The sequence below is a fragment of the Nuphar pumila genome, chromosome 6, assembly GCF_984573655.1.
Source record: "Nuphar pumila chromosome 6, dmNupPumi1.hap1.1, whole genome shotgun sequence".
In the NCBI taxonomy this organism is placed as follows: domain Eukaryota; kingdom Viridiplantae; phylum Streptophyta; class Magnoliopsida; order Nymphaeales; family Nymphaeaceae; genus Nuphar; species Nuphar pumila.
In genome coordinates, this window is record NC_143254.1 from 19,942,720 (window position 1) to 19,963,757 (window position 21,038).

Genomic DNA, 21,038 nt, shown 5'->3' on the forward strand with positions numbered 1-21,038 from the left:
TCATTTTTTTCAAAGCCTCTGCAATTTATTTCTTTTGAATCTTGCGCATGAAGTCACGATTCATCTCATGAAAAGGAATGGAGAAGTCTCTAAGATCCTATGCATGACTTTCATTAAATAGCTTATCAAAATAATCTTTTCATCTCTCCTTAATCTCCTCATCTTTGACTAAAACCTTTTGCGTTTCATCTTTGATACATCTAACCATACCCAGATCCCTCGATTTCCTATCTCTCATCTTTGCAAGCCTATAAATATCCTTCTCGCTCTCTTTGGTATCCAACTTGTCATAAACCTCCTTATATACCTTATCCCTCGCATTTCGAACTACTTTTTTAGCTTCCTTCTTTGCTATCATATACTTCTCCAAATTCTCATTATCACGTCTCTTACTTAGATTTTTATAACACTCTCTTTTAACCTTAAGAGCTAATTTGACATCCTCGTTCCACCATAATGTATCCTTACCTAGCGGTGCACCGCCTTTAGACTCACCCAATACCTCCTTAACCACCTTTTTCATGCCACCCGCTATCTTATTCCACAATGATTCCGAATTCTCCTCGAGACACCAATCAACTTCCTTAACTACCTGCTCTACAAACATTACTTGTCTAGCTCCTTTCAGTGCCCACTACTTAATTCTAGGATCTATCCTATGTCTATCCCTTTTGCGGCATTTTCTAATTCTAAGATCTAAAATTAAGACTCTATGTTGTGTAGCTACACTTTCTCCTGGTATAACCTTACAATCGATGCAACAACCCCTATTTGTCTTTCTAAGTAGGAAAAAATTTATCTGATTCGTATTAACCCCACTTTTAAATGTTACTAGGTGAGACTCTCTCTTCCTAAACCAAGTGTTTGCTAAGATCATATCATAGGACAAAACAAAATCTAAAATCCTTTCTCCACTTTCGTTTCTTTCTCCTATACCATAGCCTCCATGGATACTCTCAAATCCATCCCTACTAATGCCTACATGTCCATTAAGGTCACTGCCAATGAAAAACTTTTCTCCATAAGATATCCCTTGTACTACTCCATCTAAATCTTCCCAAAATTGACGCTTAATGGAATCATCTAAACCTACTTGAGGTGCATAAACACTAATAATATTAATAATATCCGTACCTAATACTAATTTAATAAGTAAAATCCTATCACCCTTCCTACGGACCTCAACTACATTATCTATAAACTCACGACTAATAACAATCCCTACTCTATTCCTATTCCTATTTATTCTTGTATACCAAATCTTATATCCCTAAGGTTCTATCACTTTTGCTTTCTCACCTACCCATTTGGTCTCTTGTAGACATAAAATATCCATCTTTCTCCTACACATAACATCTACTAACTCTACCAACTTACCAGTTAAAGACCCTATGTTCCAAGTGGCTAACCTAATTTTATGGTCTTGAACTATCTTCTTTACGCCCCACCCGTCCAACAAAGTGAGGGAACCCTTGCCTGGTTTTAAATACAAAAATAAAATTTTAATTGTATAAAAGAATTATTGTTAACCAAACACTGTATTATTTACACATTCTTTAAAATGTTTTAAAGGAGAGAGATTTATATGGAGTTCAAAAGATACATCACACACATGAAATAAATGTTATTTATATTTTCAACACTTAATTATTAAAATTGTTACAGTTTTCACTATGCAAAGTTTCAAGACTTGGAATTGAGTAGGAAAATATTAAAACTATTGCACTATTCAAACTATGCAAAGCTCCAAGGCTTGAAATTTAAGAATAATGTGTATGCATATTAATTCTTGATATGGAGAGAGTGGGTGTTTTGAATGATGATGAAGGTTGACGAATGCTTGCATAAAACATTCCAATGTGTCGTTGAAACTCAAGCTCTGTTAGCATGCCCTGTTAGTGTTAAAACAAATAATAAAGATGTATATATATATACATCTATGTTTTTATATATTGTATACATATATAGTAATATATATATATATATATATATATATATATATATATATATATATATATATATTACTATATATGTGTATACCTTTGTAATTAGTCATAACCTATAAGGGTATTTTGGTCTTTTTATTGAATATGTAAATAGAATAGTCCACTAGGGACTATATTGTAATTGTCTTTTTATTTATTTTTCTTTTTGGTTTGACCAAGGCCTTTTTGGGCAACTCATAGAGCCACCCCAACGGTCACAAATATGACCCAACAACTCTATAGGAGCCCCCCCCCTTGGTCTCCCTTTTGTGTTTAAATAGAGGGGATTTGACCCTCTTTATATTATTGCTTTTTCTCAAGCTATCTCAATAATCAATAAAGGCTATTGTTTTTTATGTTTGTCTACTTGTGTTTGGCTTAGCCTTATTAGCACTTTTGTGATTATCTTTTATTTATAAAGGTTATTGTCTTTATGTGTTTGTCTTCTTGTGTTTGGCTTAGCCTTATTAGCACTTTTGTGCTTATTTTCTTGTATTTGTCTCTTTATAAGCCTTACTAGCACTTTTGTGCATTGCCTCTTGGCTCTTGTATAGTCCCTTAGTGGACTGTTTTGTGCTTGCGCACTTATGTTTCATTACATGGTATCAAAGCACCTTGGGTTCATTTGATCTTCGTGCCCTTGTTTGTGGTGATTAAAGTGTATTGCTTACTCTTCTTCTTTATTCAACTCTTTTCCGTCATGGAGCATGAAGCAAGAATAGAGCTTTTCTACAAAGTCAATGGAACCAACTATATGACGTGGGCTTCCAACATGGAGAAGCATCTCCAAGGTAAGAAACTTTGGGGGTTCATAATGGGTACTACTCTTGAACCCTCTTTAAAGCTTACCAAAATCAAAGAAGGTGTTGAGAAGGCCCTTATAGGAGATGATCGAGATAAAGCTATCTATGAACACCAAATAAAGGTAGAAGATTGGGGAAGCAATCATGCAAAATTTTTGGCATGGTTTGTGCACAATGTTGACTTAAAGATATGTGCCAACATTGCTAAGTTTAGAAGAGCCATTGAAGCGTGGTTCTTTCTTAAAGGTACTTATATCCAAAAAGATCTTGTTAGACAATATTTTTGTCAAGACAAGATTAGAACCACTAAAGATGGGGACATGTGTGTTCAGGGCTATTTTAGTGTTTTGTCTCCTCTTTGGGATGAATTGGCACTACTTGAGCCAAAATGGGTGGCTCTCGAAGATGTTAAGCTTAGAAGAGAGCAAATTGAAAAGAACACTTTTTTCAATTTATCTATGGTCTAAGACCGAAATTTGAACAAGTGAGGTCCTCTCTTTTTCATAGGACCAAAGCTATACCTCTTGAAGATGCTCTTGTCGAGGTATGCTAAGAAACTCGCATTGGAGTGACTAATAAGAGTGATGATGTTTTGGCCGAATTTAAATCTATTTTTCGTCTCTCAAATTTTTGACCATAGTTGTGAAATTTTCTTCTCATCTAAAGATTGGACCGTGTATGATCTACAGTCAGGAAAGCTCATTGGGCAAGGCCATAGGAGAGGCGATCTTTACCTTATGGATTTTTTGACACTTTCACCAAAGTCATTTTGTAACTATGTACAAGACAACGATAATGATACTTGGCATAAGAGACTTGGGCATCCTAGTTTTTCGAAAATGTATCTTTCCTTTTTTGAAAAATATTTGTAATATAAAAGATATATCTTGTAAAGATTGTATTTTTGAAAAAATGAAAGTTATTCCCTTTCTTCGTAGATCTTTTGTTTCTACTCGACCTTTTGAATTAGTGCATTCGGATGCATGGGTCTTTCACCGGTCATATCAAAAGGAGTTTACTCTTATTACGTTATTTTTGTGGATGATTTCACTAGATACACGAGTGTATTTTCTAAATATCAAATTCGATCTGTTCTCTTTCTTTAAAGAGTTTCATATAATGATTAAAAATCAATTTCTTACTAACATATCTATACTTAGGTCGGATTCGAGAGGGGATTATATGTCAAATGACTTTCAAAATTATTTAAAACAATATAAAATTTATCATTAAAGATCTTGCCCTAGAACTCCTCAACAAAATGGGTTAGCGAAAAGAAAACTTAGACATATAATAGAAATCACTAGAACCCTTCTCGTTTCTAGGGACATTCCAAAATTTTTTTGGGCCGAAGCCGTTTTAACTTCAACTTAATAAATAGAACACCTTCATCTTTTTTAAAAAATGTCTCCCCATTTGAAAAACTTTTTAAGATGACTCCCTATTTTAAAAGGCTAATAATTTTTTGTTGCAAGTGTTATGTACTTATTCATAAAAATGATAAAAATATGTTTTCTTGGGATATAGGAAAAATAAAAAAAGGTATAGTTGTTTTGACCCATTAAACAATAAACTCTATGTTTCTAAATATGTCACCTTCTTTGAAAATGAAAATGGATTTAATAACCAAGGAACTAAAGAAGAAATTGACTATTCCTTTTTATTTGATCTATTGCCAAGGCATGATGAGTCTAACTCTAGTGATGTGATTGACTCTTGTTTGGTTGATAACTTCAGTATTGAACATCCGGTTGTGGATAAAGTTAGTCATGAAAATGAAAATGCATCTAATGATATGCATGCATATACTCGGTGTAGTCAAGGTGACCATCAATGTGCTTTTGACAAGTTCTTCTAAAACATACTCCTAGTGGAATCCCAACTTAGGTAATCTAATTGAATCTCTAATGTTCCTAGTAGATTTGTATCATATGACTCTTTTTCTTCAAAATTTAGAGCATGTTTAATAATTCTTCACTCTTATTATGAATCATCTAATTAACATGAAGCCAAACAATATCGTCGTTGGATTAAGGCAATGGAATTAGAACTTAATGTTCTTATGAAAGCAAATACATGTAGATGTGTGTTTAAAGTCAAAACTAAAAGTGACAAATCATTAAAAAGATATAAAACAAGATTAGTTGCTAAAAGATATGCCCAAGAATATGAAATAGATTATGATAAAACTTTTGCCCCCGTCGCAAGAATGACTAGTGTTCGCACCCTAACTGACATTGCCTTTATCAAAAAATGGCTCATCTATGAATTAGATGTTAAAAATGTCTTTTTAAATAGAGAACTTGGTGATGATGTATACATGGACCCTCCTCTAGGGGTTAATATAAATGAAAAAAAATTAAAACTAAAAAAAACTTTGTATGGTCTTAAACAAGCCCCCAAGGCTTGGTATAATAAATTTAGTGATGTTTTGATTAATTTGATATTTACCTCTTATTATACTGATAATGCTCTTTTTGTCAAGAAAACAAGTACAAAAATTGTGATTGTCATCACAGGAAATGACAAAGGAGTTATTGAAATTAAATATGTTTTAAAGAAAAATTTTGATATGTCTAACTTGGTGTTTTGAGATATTTTTAGGAATTGGTTACCTATTCACTCAGAGGGTATATTCTCTCTTAGATGAAATTGGCTGTTGACATATGTGCTAGGTCAGGAGTTTCTGATGAAAAAAAGTTGGAGACCTCAGAAGTCATTAATGCCAAATTAAGACTTGAAGATGGTGTGTTGCTCGACGATCCTACTCCATATCGCCAATTGATTGGGTCTCTCACCTACCTCTCTATCACCCGACCTAATATCGCCCATGTCGTCCGCACAACAAGTGAGTTTTAACATGCTCCTACCTCAGTGCACATGGCTGCAATTATGAGGATTGTTTGTTATATTAAAAACACAATCTCGAAATGACTTTTCTTATCCTCTTCCTTTAATTGTTTATATTGATGCAGATTGGGGTGGTGACCCAAATTATAGAATCTCAACTACTGGTTTTTGTATTTTTTAGGAGATTCATTAATCTCATGGAGGTGCAAGAAATAGCAGAAGGTCTCGTTATCTTCAACTGAGGCAGAATATCGAGCAATGACTACAACTACAATGTAGTCGGTATGGCTAAAGACTTTGCTTCAAGACATGGGAATTTTCATCTCCAAACCTTCAAAAATGTGTTGTGACAACAAAAGTGTCATTTATATTGCAAAGAATCACATCTTCCATGTAAGAGCAAAGCATATTGAGATGGACTGCCACTGTGTATGTGATGAGTATCTGAAAGAAATTATTGAGTTGTTGTACATCACCACGGAGTACCAGCTTGCAGACTGTTTTACTAAAGCTCTTCCTGCACCTCGGTTTCTCTTTGTCCTAAACAAACTTTTGGTGATCTCATCGTAAGCTTGGGAGAGGATGTTAAAATAAATAATTAAAAAATATATATATATACCTTTGTAATTAGTCATAACTTATAAGGGTATTTTGGTTTTTTTATTGAGTTTGTAAATAGAATAGTCCACTAGAAGACTATATTGTAATTGTCTTTTTAATTTTTTATTTTCTTTTCTTTTTGGTTTGACCAAGGCCTTTTTGGGCAACTCATAGAGCCCTTGGGAGCTACCCCAACGGTCACAAATATGACCGTTGGGGGCTCCCAACAGCTCTATGGGAGCCCTCCTTGGTCTTCCTTTTGTGTATAAATAGAGGGGATTTGACCCTTTTTATATTATTGTTTTATCTTAAGCTATCTCAATAAAGGCTATTGTTTTTTATGTTTGTCTTCTTGTGTTTGGCTTAGCCTTATTAGCACTTTTGTGCTTATCTTCTTGTGTATAAAGGCTATTGTCTTTATGTGTTAGTCTCAGAGTTGCCTGTCGGGGAAGCGAGAGTGGGAAGCGATGCGGGAAGCAAGAAGTGAGGCACTTTCAAAATTTTAGGAAGCGGGAAGCGCGGGATGACTTAGAAGCGAATCAGAAATCGTCTCGGAAGTGACCTAGGAAGCGAACCGGAAGTGACATAGGAAGCAAGGGGGAAGCGAAAAAAGAAAAAAAAGTAAGAAAAATAAAAAAATAAGGGGAAGCGCGCTTCCCTACATGTTTTGGAAGCGCCACATTTCGCACTTTCGAAACATGCTTCCCCATGTGGTATGGCGCTTCCGGTAACCCTGGTTTGTCTTCTTGTGTTTGGCTTAGCCTTATTAGCACTTTTGTGCTTATCTTCTTCTATTTGGCTCTTTGTAAGCCTTACCAGCACTTTTGTGCTTGTCTTCTTGTGCATTGTCTCTTGTATAGTCCCTTAGTGGACTGTTTTGTGCTTGTGCACTTATGTTTCATTACCTAGTCACCTTTGCCAGTTGCTTTTGATGTATGATTAAATGTAAGAATGAAATAGAGAAAGTTTGAAAGGGGGAAGGATAAGGTAACACATTTTTATCATTGCCAAACTTCCCTTGACAAACCAAAAATGCCTCTTTAAGAAACTCATTAAAAATTCCTTAAAATGTAGAGACAAACTAATAAATAAGAGGGAAAGCCCTTCTCTTCTAGGAAATACATTTCTTATTTGCACTAAAATGCGATTCTCTTCCCTAAGGAAATGTGATTATCTCAAAGGGATGTGCTCCGCATCATATAAGAAACATGCATCTTAAAAGTTGGAATCACTTTTATTGTTGCTTCCTGTAGAAGTTTAGATGAGATGCGCAGAAACCTAGGGAGAGAGAGAGAGAGAGAGAGAGAGAGAGAGAGAGAGAGAGAGAGAGAGAGAGAGAGAGAGAGAACTGCAAAATAAGAGAACTCGTTAAGTTTGATTAGGGCTAATCTCTATGTTAAATAGAGAGAGGCCAAAGAGAGAAATTACACATAAGTCCTTCATTAAACTAAAAAATCAAATAACCTCTTAATCTTAACACTCCCCCTGAAGCTGGAGCATAGATATCAATCATGCTCGGTTTGTTACAACATTTTCAGAAATTTGGTCTAGCAAGAGGCTTTGTAAACATACCTGCAACTTGGTCCTCCGACTTTAGATATTTGGTAGTGATATGACCAGCTTGAACCATATCTCTTACATAGTGGCAATCAACCTCAATGTGCTTTGTTCTCTCATGAAAGACAGGATTGTTCGCTATATATGTGGCAGCCTTGTTATCACACATCATGGTCATAGGAGAGGAAACCTTCACGTGAAGATCATGAAGAACAGTACGAACCCACATCAATTCAGTAGCTGTTTCGGCCATAGCCCTATATTATGATTCTGCACTCGATCTAGAAACCGCATTTTGCTTCTTACTTCTCCATGAAATCAGTTTGTCTCCCAAAAACACAGAATCTTGTGGTAGATTTTCTATCTACTACAAATCCTGCATAGTCCGCATCAGAATAGGCCACTATCTCCAGAGTTCCACATTTCCTGAACAATAACCCTTTTCCAGGAGAAGATTTTAAATACCTGAGAATCATTATAGCTGCATTTCAGTGTATCTCAGTTGGTTTGTCCATAAACTGGCTAACTTTGCTTACTGCTAAAGCAATATCCGACCTGGTCACAGTTACATACAGTAGCTTCCCTACTAGTGAGCGATAGCTTTTGCTATCAACCGATTTTGACCCTTCTTCAAACAACTGAACTTTATGGTCCATGGGAATATTTGCTGGTTTAGCTCCCAACATTCCCGTTTCCTTTAATAAGTCAAGAACATACTTCTATTGAGACAAAACCATCCCTTCACGGCTCTTGGCAACTTCTATACCCAGAAAATATCTAAGTGAACCAAGGTCTTTTGTAACAAAGTGTTTTTGAAGATGAGCCTTTGTGGCTTCAATATCTTTCACATCGTTTCCTGTAAGAATGATGTCATCCACATATACCACCATAACAACTATGCTTGAGTTAGTTTTCTTGATAAATAGTGTATGATCTGCCGCTGACCTGTTGAAGCCAAAGCGTGACATCACTTCAAACAACTTTTGAAACCATGCACGCAGACTTTGTTTCAAGCCATAAATCGCCTTTCTCAATCTACACACCTTCTGACACTCCCCCTCAACCTCGAATCCTGGAGGTTGTTGCATGTAAACTGTTTCAAATAGATCCCCATATAGAAATGCATTTTTCACATCTAATTGACATAAGCTCCAACCATGATGAACAACTACTGAGAGAACAAGACGAATGGTGCCCATCCGTGCAACAAGAGAAAAGGTTTCAAAGAAATCAATATCATATGTCCGAGTATAGCTTGCTACTAATATGACCTTGTACCTTTCAATAGAACCATCCGATTTGTACTTTATTGTATATACCCATTTGCATCCAACAATGTCAGCATCTACTGGGGAATCAACTAGATCCCATGTATGCTGAGACACTAAAGCATCCATTTCTTCTTGCATAGCCAGCTTCCAGCGGTTATCTAGCTCTGTCAGTTGATAGTTCAGAGGAATCGTTTCAGCAGATAAGGTTGAAATAAAAGTTTTCATCTGATTTCCAATTCTGACATCGGAGACAAAATGAGATATGGGATATAAGGTACATTGTCGTGTCCCCTTGCGTAGAGCGATAGGCCTGTTATCATCATCATGAAGATCACTATTGTCAGTAGTACTTACCTCAGGAGAAGAAAATGATGGAGGCACTGGCGGAGGTGGAGCTCTATGCACATATACCAATGGAGGATCATTAAATCGTGAAGAGAATGAAGTTTGGTTCGGTAATGAGGGCACATATTCTAGAGGAAATTGAGGTATAGGTAATCGAAAAGAGTCAGCTGGATCAACCTGCAGCGGGGAACCAGTACTAGAGAAATATGGAGTGGATTCCAAGAAAGATACATCCACACTGATATACTCTCGGCGAGAAATAGGATCATAACATCGATATCCCTTTTGATTTTTTGGATAACCTATAAATATGCATTTTGTAGTTTGAGCCGATAATTTATCACGGTCAGGGCCAAGTTTGTGTACAAAATAAACACATCCAAATATTTTTGGTGAGAAAGAGAAGAGTGGGGCATTAGGTTTTAGGATATGAATGGAATTTGATCACCTATAGAAGATGAAGGCATGCGGTTGATCAGATAACAAGTAGTGGTAATTGCATCACCCCAATATAACGCAGGAACATTGGATTGAATCATAATGGTCCGGGCAATATCAAGTAGGTGCCGATGTTTTCGCTCAGCCACCCCATTTTATTGAGATGAATAGGCACATGAAGATTGGGGTTGAATGCCATGATCTTGGTAAAATTGTAACAGAACTTTTGATTTAAACTCAAGAGCATTATCAGTGCGAACAATCTTGACAATAGATTCAAACTGAGTTTTTATTTCAAGAATTAAAGATTTGATAATACTTGGAACTTCAGATCGTTCTTTTATTAAAAACACCCATGACAACTTAGAGAAATCATCAACAATAACAAGATAATATCGACACTGAGTCCTAGTAGGAATCTTACTAGGACCCCATACATCTGTATGAAGAAGTTCAAAAACTTTATGACTAGATTGACTCTGACTCGAAGGGAACGAATTTCGATGATGCTTGCCCAACTGACATGCTTCACACTGAAATGATGTAGTGGAAGGAATTTGAGGAAAGACAGAACAAAGCTTTGACAATGAAGGATGACCAAGACGACGATGCCACTGAATAGGACTGGATGAGTGTTCCACTGCAGCATGAACATTACCCACTGGATGTTGTAGGTAGTAGACTCCATTTTCTTCATAGCCTCCACCAATCTTCTTCCCCGTCAGCAAATCCTGAAAATGACAACCCATCGGATCAAATATTACTCTACAGTTTTGTTCTTTTGTAAGGCAACTAACAAAGAGTAAACTTTGAGGAAAGTTGGGAGCATGAAGAACATTTTTCAACTGTAAGGCGGAGGATATAAAAATATTTCCCTGACCAACAACCGGTGAGGAACTCCCATCGGCTAATGAGACTCATCGATGAACAATAATATCCTTTAGATCTGAAAAAACAAGCGAATTTCTACACAAGTGTCTGGATGCACCAGAGTCAATAATCCACTTACTGTCATTCGGATGAAGATGATTCCCTGTTGAGTAGGCAACACCGGCTACAGGAGGGGTGAAACTCAAAGGGCGAAGAGCTATCAGCTCATCATATTCAGCTCGACTGAGGGTGATACTGTCACTTGCAGAGATATTATCATGTACATTTGTTGCCTCTAGTGTAGTAACATTTGCTTTAGGAGCATATGACTTTGATGAAGAAGAGGTTGGCCGACCATGCTTATCCCATCAACGATCTTCTAAATGTCCAGATTTTTCACAGAATGTACATTAAAGCTTTCCTCTGCCTCCCATACCTCGTCCACAACCTCGTCCTCTGATATTCTGAATATTTCCATGCCTATAACCAGATGAGACAGCTAGAGCAGATGACTGGGTCACAGGCTAAGATTGTGGAAGAGAGATCGCAAGTCTACTCAGACGATTGTATGCATCAGCAAGAGTAGATACATCTGATCCAGTCAACATTTGGACTTTTGCAACAGAGAATTCTGAAGATAGACATGTAAGAAACCGAACAACCATAGTCTTTTCTTGATGATCCTTTTGCTTCGAACAACAAAGAGGCCTGTGAGCATTGAGTCTTTCAAACACAACTTTGACAGTGGCATAGTACTGGGCCAAGGTTTGATCTCCCTTTTGTAAATTATATATCTCCTGTTCGACTTGCAGGATACGACTCACATTAGTCTCTTGTGAGTACGTATCTCGAAGATTGTCCCACATCTGTTTGGCTGTATTATAGTAAATTAAACTATCTGCAATATGGGGTTTGACACTATTCATGATCCATGACATAACTATGTCATTATCTTCATCCCAAGTAACGTATTTTCCCACCTTTTCATTGGGTTCGTCTTCCAACAAAATATGTTTTCTATGATGTCCAGATACCGACATCATAAAAGTTCTAGACCACCTGGCATAGTTAGTTTCATTCAACCTTACAAAAGAGCCGTACGAGAAGGGATTGGCAAAAGCCTTATACTCCCCAATATGTTCAATTTTGGAATCACATATCGAAGTTTCACCCATACTGAATATTTAATTCTATTTCAGCTGCAAAAAAAAATCAGATTCACTCACTTGGACAACAAGTTTTATAATCACACGTTAGTCAAGTCCACGACTACATAGTTTGCCACACCAGAAATACAATCTTGATAGGCTTCAAGCGACACAGAAAATAGTGTGTGTTACAATCACGCATCAGCCAATACGACGACCAACAACTGTACTCAACACAGAATCCCACGACAGTAATTAAAAGCTTCCCACAAACAGGATATTTTTCAACACAGCAGGGAATCACACCTGCTGCTTCCACGACAGAAACACAACTGATACTAACATGCTTCTTTCATAGCACGCATGTTAAAAAAAAATCACGACACAACAGGGAATCACGACTGCTGATATTCATATTCTGAAATCGAAAAACCAAATAAGATCTGAGAAGAACTCGGCACCCAGATTCACGACCAACGATAATATGCAGACGCAAAAAAATAAAAATCACAACAGCTGCTGCTCCCAGACATATAAAGCACGACAGCCAAAAAGAATTTCATTTCTTCAGGGCACAATTAAAAACAGTCATATCTCGATCACAAACAACAACACAGGAAATGAGATTGCCGCTGCTCCCAAACACAAAAATCACGGCAGCTGCTCCTAGACACAGGAATCACGACAGCAAAAAATTCCACAACTCAAGGGCTCAAGCGTTACGGTTGCCAGACCTGAAGACACGCATCCACCGTGTCCCTTAGATCTGATGACAGATCTGGGTCATGACCTTAGTCAGACACCAGATCTGTTATAAGATCTTACGCAAAAAAAAAAACTGCACACCTGGTTCCAACTTTTCTTTTCGTTGGTATAGATCAATCACGATCGATCACGCTCCCGAGATCAATGGCTTTGATACCATGTAGAAGTTTATATGAGATGCGCAGATACCTGGGTAGAGAGAGAGAGAGAGAGAGAGAGAGAGAGAGAGAGAGAGAGAGAGAGAGACGGCTGCAAAATAAGAGAACTCGTTAAGTTTGATTAGGGTTAATCTCTATGTTAAATAGAGAGAGGCCAAAGAGAGAAATTACACATAAGTCCCTCATTAAACTAAAATATCAAATAACCTCTTAATCTCAACACTTCCCTTCTGGCGAAGTGCCATGTTCCATGTTTCAAAAATGCACTTCTTGGGAAGCATGCATCCAAGGGTGCCTTGGAGCTTCCAGTAATTACAAGTGAGACTATTATGGACCAAGAATATGAGCTTTGCCTAGGTATGTCCTTTCATAGGCATAGTCCATCACTATTTTTGGTAGTTAGTGCAGTAGAACATTAAATGTACAAATTCATAGGTAAAGACCTTCACAAAGCATCGATTGGCAGGGGGCTATTCAATGTCTGGTGCTGGAACTTTGTTTTGCTAATATGCCCAACCATGGAAAGATTGTTGTATGGTGGAGAGTTTAAATGTGAAAGACAAGCCCTCCACAGACTTGATTGTAAGGACTAGCATCTCTGGAGGTGCACAATCCATACTTTGTTTCATAAATTGAGTTGTCCATGGGATGCCTTTGTTTTCTATTGGATATTTGGCTATCTTCCATTCACCTTATGTAGGTCCTAACATTGCACATCTGGTTTCAGAGAAGCGGTTCAGGAAACTAACGCCATACACTTCAGTGACCTCATCTTGAGCCTGCTTAGTCGATGGGTTCCATCAATGATTGATCTCAATGTGATTGCCAGGAGCTCAGAACTTAGCTGCTCTGTCCCCATTCACTTGCCTTCATCTTCCTTCTATTGAGAAGCATGTTGAGGAGTCTTCGTGGCAGACTTTTTTGAGAATGGGCCTACTCTCCCACCTGGTTTTAGTCAAAGGCACCACAAGAAGGATTATCCTTGAAAATGATTATTGTATGAACATCCCACCGGCAAATCATAAGAAAAAAATTGTTGGTTTCATCTACCTCGTTGCCTCCTATCAAGCTAGTGTTGGAAAGTTTAAAGAAACAAAGTAACCCTAGGAGGAAAAAAGTAAGATGTTAAATTTCAATTCCATGTAACTTTTTGTGAGCAAAGCAATTAAATGACCTTAAATGATCCGGTCTAGGTACATATATGGATGTGTCCTAGGTTAATGTTGTGTTATAGCCTCTTGATCAGTGTAATTACTGTCTATTTGATAAAAAAATTCATTCATTAAAAACAAAGAGATTGGCACAATAGAGATGCATTTGTTAAGGTGCAAGGTCATTTTGGAACTTCTAATTTGTGAGCTTCATCTGGTGTATAATTATTTTCTTTAAATTCAATATGATTACATCTGTGTTCAGCACTTTTAAGGAATCTTGTGCCCGAGTCTATCTGTTTGATAGATTTTGACCACTATATTAGGCTCTATTTGGGAGCTAGTGTTGGAGAGTTGATGATAGGGGTGATGGGAGTGGAGATGAAAATGGGAGATAATGGTGGAGTTGTCAACAACATCCTTGTGAGGATGTACTTGAAAATGGCTCATCTCCACCCCTAACCACTCTCAACACCATTCCCATCTCCCAAAATAGGGTTTCCGTACACCTTTATTTTTTTGGGGGGGGGGGGGGGGGGGTTAGATGGTATTAACTATGCCCTCATTAAACTCCCCTCCCATCTCCGACTCCCAAACATGGCCTTAATGGTTCACCTGGTAAATGATATGGATTTCAATGAAGAAGGTTTCAGAAAGATATCAACCATTGCCTATGCATTTAGTTAGGTGTGCAAAAATCGTGCCAAAGCCAATTAGATAAATAGTCTTGTATGGAGAAGTGGTGCGATGGGCAAGTCTTAATTCAGATCTTACTGTCCTCCAATGTCTAATTAGGTAAGGATCATATTTTTATATCAATTGAAACAATCCTTTTTACCCCCGTGACCGATATCACTAATATTTTGAAAATATCATGATGTTATCGGCATTTAAATTAAGCCAATGATATCGGCAAAATATCATGGTATTTTCAAAATATCGCTAGAATACAAAATATCACGACAATATTGTGATATTATCAGGATATTTGTGCAATATTTTTGAAGAAATTCTTATTTTTATATATTTTAAGCTTAGTTTTTCTATTTTTTCATTTCTTTTGTATTTAAAAAACTTTTAGAACTTGTTTCTTTATATTTTTGAATGAAAAATAATACAAGACTTATTATTTTCTTATATTTCTTTTATTATTTATAAGTTTTTAAAATTTAAAACTTTCATCAAGATTTCCTTGAGGATAACCACTTTTTGAAAAACACTTTGAGGAAAACCCTCATAGAGAAATTGCCAAGAACAATGCTGGGGACTTGTGTGACACAAACTCTTCTAGCAGGGCACCGCACCCGCACCCATGCGGGTGCAACACTTTGACATGGCTTCCTTTGTGTCAGGTGAAGTCAACCACACTGAGGTCCATTTTTGTCTAAAAGTAGATTCAGTTAACCCTAACTAAGTACAAATTTATCTATATTATGTATATAAATACATAAATGCACACACATACATGTAGTGTTAGCTTAAATCTGTTAAAAATTATATATATACCCTCCCCGCACCCCCACACCCAAGTTTTTTTAAAGTGCCGCGTCTCCGCACCTTCATCTGCACCTATGTGACATAGCTGGTGATTATGCTTTGCACCCTTAAGAGATATGCCATCCACCAAAGGCTATTATTTCCCCATGTTGGGTTAGTGAACAAGATATAATAAGGAATTAGGGGGTGTATCTCCATCTTTACCATAGACCAATGTATACTACAGAATAGATTACTAGTTCTTAATTGCTTTTGTGAAGTGACCTTCTATAGGTCATCTTTTTGTACAAATAGTTTTTCCCAGAGTTACCAGAAACGCCATACTATATTGGGAAGCACGCTTCCCCACAGCGTGAAATATGGTGCTTCCGAAACGTGCGGGGAAGCGCAAAAAAAAATTGGGAAGCACACTTCCCCTTCTCTTCCCTTTATTTTTCATTTTTTTGTGTTTTTTTATTTTTCTTACTTTTTTTTCTTTTTTCGCTTTCCCCTCGCTTCCTAGGTTGCTTTCGGTTCGCTTCCTGGTTCGTTTCTAAGTCGTCTTGCGCTTTCCGCTTCTTAAAATTTTGGAAGTGTCTCGCTTCCCGAATTGCTTCCCGCTTCTGCTTCCCCAGCTGACAACTCTGGTTTTTCCTACTCTTGGCATTGAGTCAATTACTTCATTTGCTATTGTACTTTTTTAAAGGTCTCGTCTTATCTCTGGTGAGCAAAATCTGCTTTGATGGCTCCAAATGGACGATTGGAGATATACCTTGAGATGACTGCAAGACCTTGGTTATATATTCTTTGGTGAATGGTGGTTCACGGACTCAATTGTAAAATTACGAGCAAAATTCTGTGATAATGGCTAAAGCTGATCCTTGTTCATGCAGCGGTAGCTTCCTTGAAAATCCATATGAAGAACCTGTCTTGCCTAGGTTCTTGCAGTTAGTAATTGTTGCCTTAATGTTGTTAGATATGTAATTATTGTGCTTGGTTACATGCTATTCATCATCACAACTTTATGTCTTATCTCATATTCTGAAGGTCCGATATGCAGTTGCTTAATAAGGTTCTTACCTATAAAGGTTTAGCATCTAATGATGCCAACGAAGAAATTGATGAACATTGAAGCAATGCTGTAAAAAGTATATCATAATGTATATTTGGAGGGTTCAAAATACGGGTTTATGATACATTATTTCATCATATTGTAAGACTCATGAAAAAAGGATGTCAATTTCAGAAAGAAAAGGTTACAGAAAATTGTAAATTTTTTAAAAATGTTTGAATGCAAATAAATATTTGTTAGCAAAAACATTAAATAGTGCAGGGTCATTCAGCTGATTGCTGGCACACCAGCAGTGTCTTTTTCCTTCTTTCCATTAGTTTGAGTTCAGGCATCTTCACATAATACTGATGGGATGGTGCTGAATTTATCTCCTTCACCCAATTCTGCCCTTATTATGGAATAAACAAGATATGGAGATAACAATTAGTAAATAATATATGATACTAGTAATAAAGACAACCATAATTCGAAAATCACAAATATAGTGCAGTAATATGAAGAAACCAATAAAGCACATAATATGTAAAACTACAATTGCATGCAAATCAGGAAAAAGAAAAACAAGGATGATTGTTATACCTGAGCTTGATCACATGCTTAGAATCCATAGCAGGACATATATCAGGCTGTGACCTTGGGATCGTTATAAATGGGATATAAATAGTAACTCTTTGCTTAGTTTACCTCCTCATCAATAGAACCACTAACATTAACTCAACTTTGAGAAGCTTTTTCAACTGCATTGAAGTGATCCCTTTCCTTTCTTGGAATATATTCCAACCACCAATTTCTATTGCTGCACTAAGTCACAAATATCATCGATATAATACCGGAAAAGCATGATATTTTTTAAATATCACCTACTTTAAAAGTGTCACATTTTTTATCTTGATATTAATGTGATAAAATCATTTTTCTAATTTTTATGTTTGTTATTTATAGTTATATATTGTCTTTTTATAATTTTATATACTGAGAAATTTTCAACATTTTCTTGAGAAAAGCCAGACTTTTCAAAATATCACAGGAGTTTCCTTCACTGAGATTTTTCTAAAAACAAGATTTGTGAACATTGGCTGTACTTCGTTTTACATTCTGAGCTTCAATAACTGTCTTTTTTGTTTGTTGTTTTTGTGATTTGAAATAACACTAGAGGTGCATGTGGCTGCCCGAAGGGGGTTTGGCATGAGAGGTGGGAAATGGGCTGGGCGGCCCGTCCCAGCCCACCACGAGCCAGGCTTGGGCTTATAAATTAAGCCCAATCTCGGCCTAAATCGAGCTTTTGGCCCAGTCCGAACTGGGCCGACAGGGGCTGGGCCGTGGGCCGTGGGCCAGGGGTTTCCCAATGGACCGGGCGCCCACCCCGGTCCGTTAGCCGGCCAGGCTGGCCTGTTGCCCACCCCTAGTTGGAGTAGTGGGGTGGGCCCTTGGCCATTAGACAGGTGGTCAAGGTTCGATTTCCATGTGCATCACTCCTCTGCGCAAACCGATGCCCAGTATAGGCCCCGGGGGTGGGGGTCCTAGCCTGGGAGTTTTACGCCACCGGAACGACGACTGTAGGTATGGCAGGCTGAGCTAGTGCGACAGGGTCTTCATGCTGGGTGTGGTTTCTTTGGGTTATAAATCGAAAAAAGAAGTGCATGTGGCCATATTCTTCCTTACGCTAGCTAAATGGTGTTCTAATTGGGATATTTCCTGTAACACTCTTTAAGGCCACATGATTTTTACCAGAAAACCTTCTAAAACCGAGTTACCTCACCCCTTCCTCAAATGTTTAGATCCAGCTTTTCCAAGCATAAATCAAGCCTCTGGAGGGATTTATAGGTTAGATTAAAGAGTGAAAAAAGGAAAAGTTTGATCCTGTTGAAAACATTAGAATGAGTAGGATAATGTTTTTTGTTAAGTTTTGGAGGCGAAAATAGAGATAAATCTTTGCTATTTTTGCAAACAAATTCAGCTTAAGATGGATGGAAAACGAATTGTTGAAAAGCATGCAGTTTTTGACAAGTTGTCAGTATGGGCTGTCATGAAATATGGTCTAATATGGCATATTTTTCTCTTCTTTTCCGATATAGGGATGTATTTTGTGTCACATTGAGGGTCCCAAGTATATGATTAAGGTACCATATTTTATGATATAATACAATATGGTACAACAGTGCCTACTTTGGATTACAACTGCTTATAACCTGGTGCATGATGGTCTGTACAGGCAGATGATGGTTCATCTTAACCTAGTTTACCATGGTCATTGGTCTTTTAGTCACCATGTCCTGGCACATGTCATGACCTTTTCTATTGATATTCATTTATAAAACAGACCTTTTTTTATTGATATTTATTTATGAAATGGATTCTTGCTATAGTTTGAAGACTTTGGTCAAGGGCTTATGTCTTTGACTCAGACCTAGATTTGCTTGAACCCTTTGTCTCAGAGGGACATGTCATATGCTCACGTCTTGCTACTGAGAGTCTTGTTCATACTTGTTAGATTCGGTTGGGCCATCATCTATGTCAGTAATATAAAGTTATAAACCCCTATCTTAATCTGGCATGACTTTGATTCATCTTTCCCAGTCAGTGAAAATTGAGTGGGTGGAGATGTTTGAGTGTAACTATCTTCTCTCAGTCAAACGTGTTTGTGCAGAGACCAAGTTTTTGCAAACTCAGTGAGTCTTGATCATAGTTAACAGGAAGCAAAATGGATTCGGGAAACGAGTGTTAGAAAGTAGTGTGAAGCGGGAAGCAAGATTCTTTTTGGAAGTGATTGTGGAAGCATGCGGGAAGTAAAAAAGGAAACATGAATGAAGCGAGTGGGAAACAAGTGGAAAGTACAGGGGAAGCGAAAAAATGAAATATTAACATGAAAAACACAAAAAATATGGGGGAAGCGAAAGGGAAGTGAGAGGAAAGCGAGTGGGAAGCACACTTCCCACAATTGAGAAGTGAGTTTCCCCCACACTTCCCCTTTTGGGGAAGTGTGGTGCTTCCTGCTTTGGGAAACACACTTCCACCCTATAGGGGTGCTTCCGGTAATTATTGTCGTGATAAACTTGGTCAGTTGCTCAATATGATCCATCTGCTCTCATGAGTGTCCTGGTCATTCGTTTAATGGAATCCCTGTGCATTCATGAGCAGGTGCATTCATTCATGAGTAGTTTTGCACCCATGGACATGCATGTACATATAATATTACTTGCCACTATGATGTCTAGAGATTAAGCTGTAGAAAGGAGAAAGAAAAACAAAGTCTTATTACTGAGCAGGTGCATTCATTCATGAGTAATTTTGCACCCATGGACATGCATGTACATATAATATTACTTGCCACTATGATGTCTAGAGATTAAGCTGTAGAAAGGAGAAAGATTATTTCTGATGTGAAAAACTATTGGTCTGATGTGTTATTTGGCAAACACTTATGAATGCTGGTTATTTATACTGCACAGGTTGTGATCAGGCCCCAATCGTCAACTCTGTGCACACATCACAGGGATCTCCTATGATTTCTCTGCCAGTCTTTGGTTTAGCTTCATACAAGTTCAAGGGTTCTGTGTGGGTTCCAAATGGTGGGAGTGAGCGGCAGCAGGCAAGCTCCTTGCTACAAGCTGCTGACAACTGGTTGAGGCTTCTTCAGGTCGATCATCCAGATTTCCAGTTTTTTGCTTCACATGGCATGTTACGGAGATGACACTTGAGCAAGAACCTTTAAGTTTCTTTCACTGTTGGCAAATCCTTCTGGCAGAGATCCTCATAACAGCATCCAGGTAACCTCCAGGCTCATAACCAAGATTATATTGACACATCATGTTGTTTGTCTAGTGAGTTTGTGTTTCCTGTCGTTTAGAAAAGAGAAAAAAAGAAAGAAAAATAACAAAAAAAAGGAAAAAAAGTGTGAGCAAAAGGTGAATTGCTTGGAAGAAGATAAGAGAATAAGACCAGAATATATGGTAGTTACAGTGTCAAGCAGGCAATTCGGTTTTTACTGCTGTGGACAATTATAAAAAATGTGTTTGTATAAGGCATCAAACTGGCTTTTACTTCTTGGATAATATCCATAATCCGCTTCTGATCTGTGAAGGGATTGACTAGCAAAAATCTGTTAAGTTTGTCATCCTCTCTGTGCAATATTGACAAAAAGGTTTTTAGTAGTTTATGTGACAATTACATTCTTGGATTATTTATTAATAGTAGCCTCAAGAGAATTTTTGTATTTGATGATATGATGAGGGAAGATATGAGTATGCCTCTCAGGGTATCGGTATCTCTTGACTACCAGCTCTCTTTGTTATTCTGTACTTTGAACTATGCTATAAATTTATGAAGAATCCTAGTTTAGATACTTTTTGTGCAATCTATTTCTTGTTCCTTTGTTAATCTGATAAATGATTTCTCTTGGGTTTCTTATCGATGTATATTGTACCTCTGCCTGGGATCATGAAGACATTTTGTGCTTAGCCCAGACATGGGCAAGCTACTCACACCTTACCCTGTTTCCAGTCATCAGGTGCTGAATGTGGTGGGTCGGCCTGATTTCACATTGGCGCCA

At 37.4% G+C, this 21,038-nt stretch overlaps 1 protein-coding gene across 2 annotated transcripts in view; it reads left to right on the plus strand.

The window, feature by feature from the left end:
* Positions 1–20,600, plus strand: part of LOC149834228 (uncharacterized) — a 29,985-nt gene extending 9,385 nt beyond the window's left edge. The window contains exon 6 of one of the 2 annotated variants that reach the window (XM_090011285.1): positions 19,939–20,600. In XM_090011285.1, the coding sequence (XP_089867411.1) occupies positions 19,939–20,180 (242 nt within the window). In that variant the 3' untranslated portion in view covers positions 20,181–20,600. Of the gene's footprint in view, positions 1–13,517; positions 14,084–19,938 lie in introns of those variants that run through there. The other variant, XM_090011286.1, reaches the window with a different exon arrangement.
* The last annotated feature ends 438 nt before the right edge of the window (positions 20,601–21,038 follow it).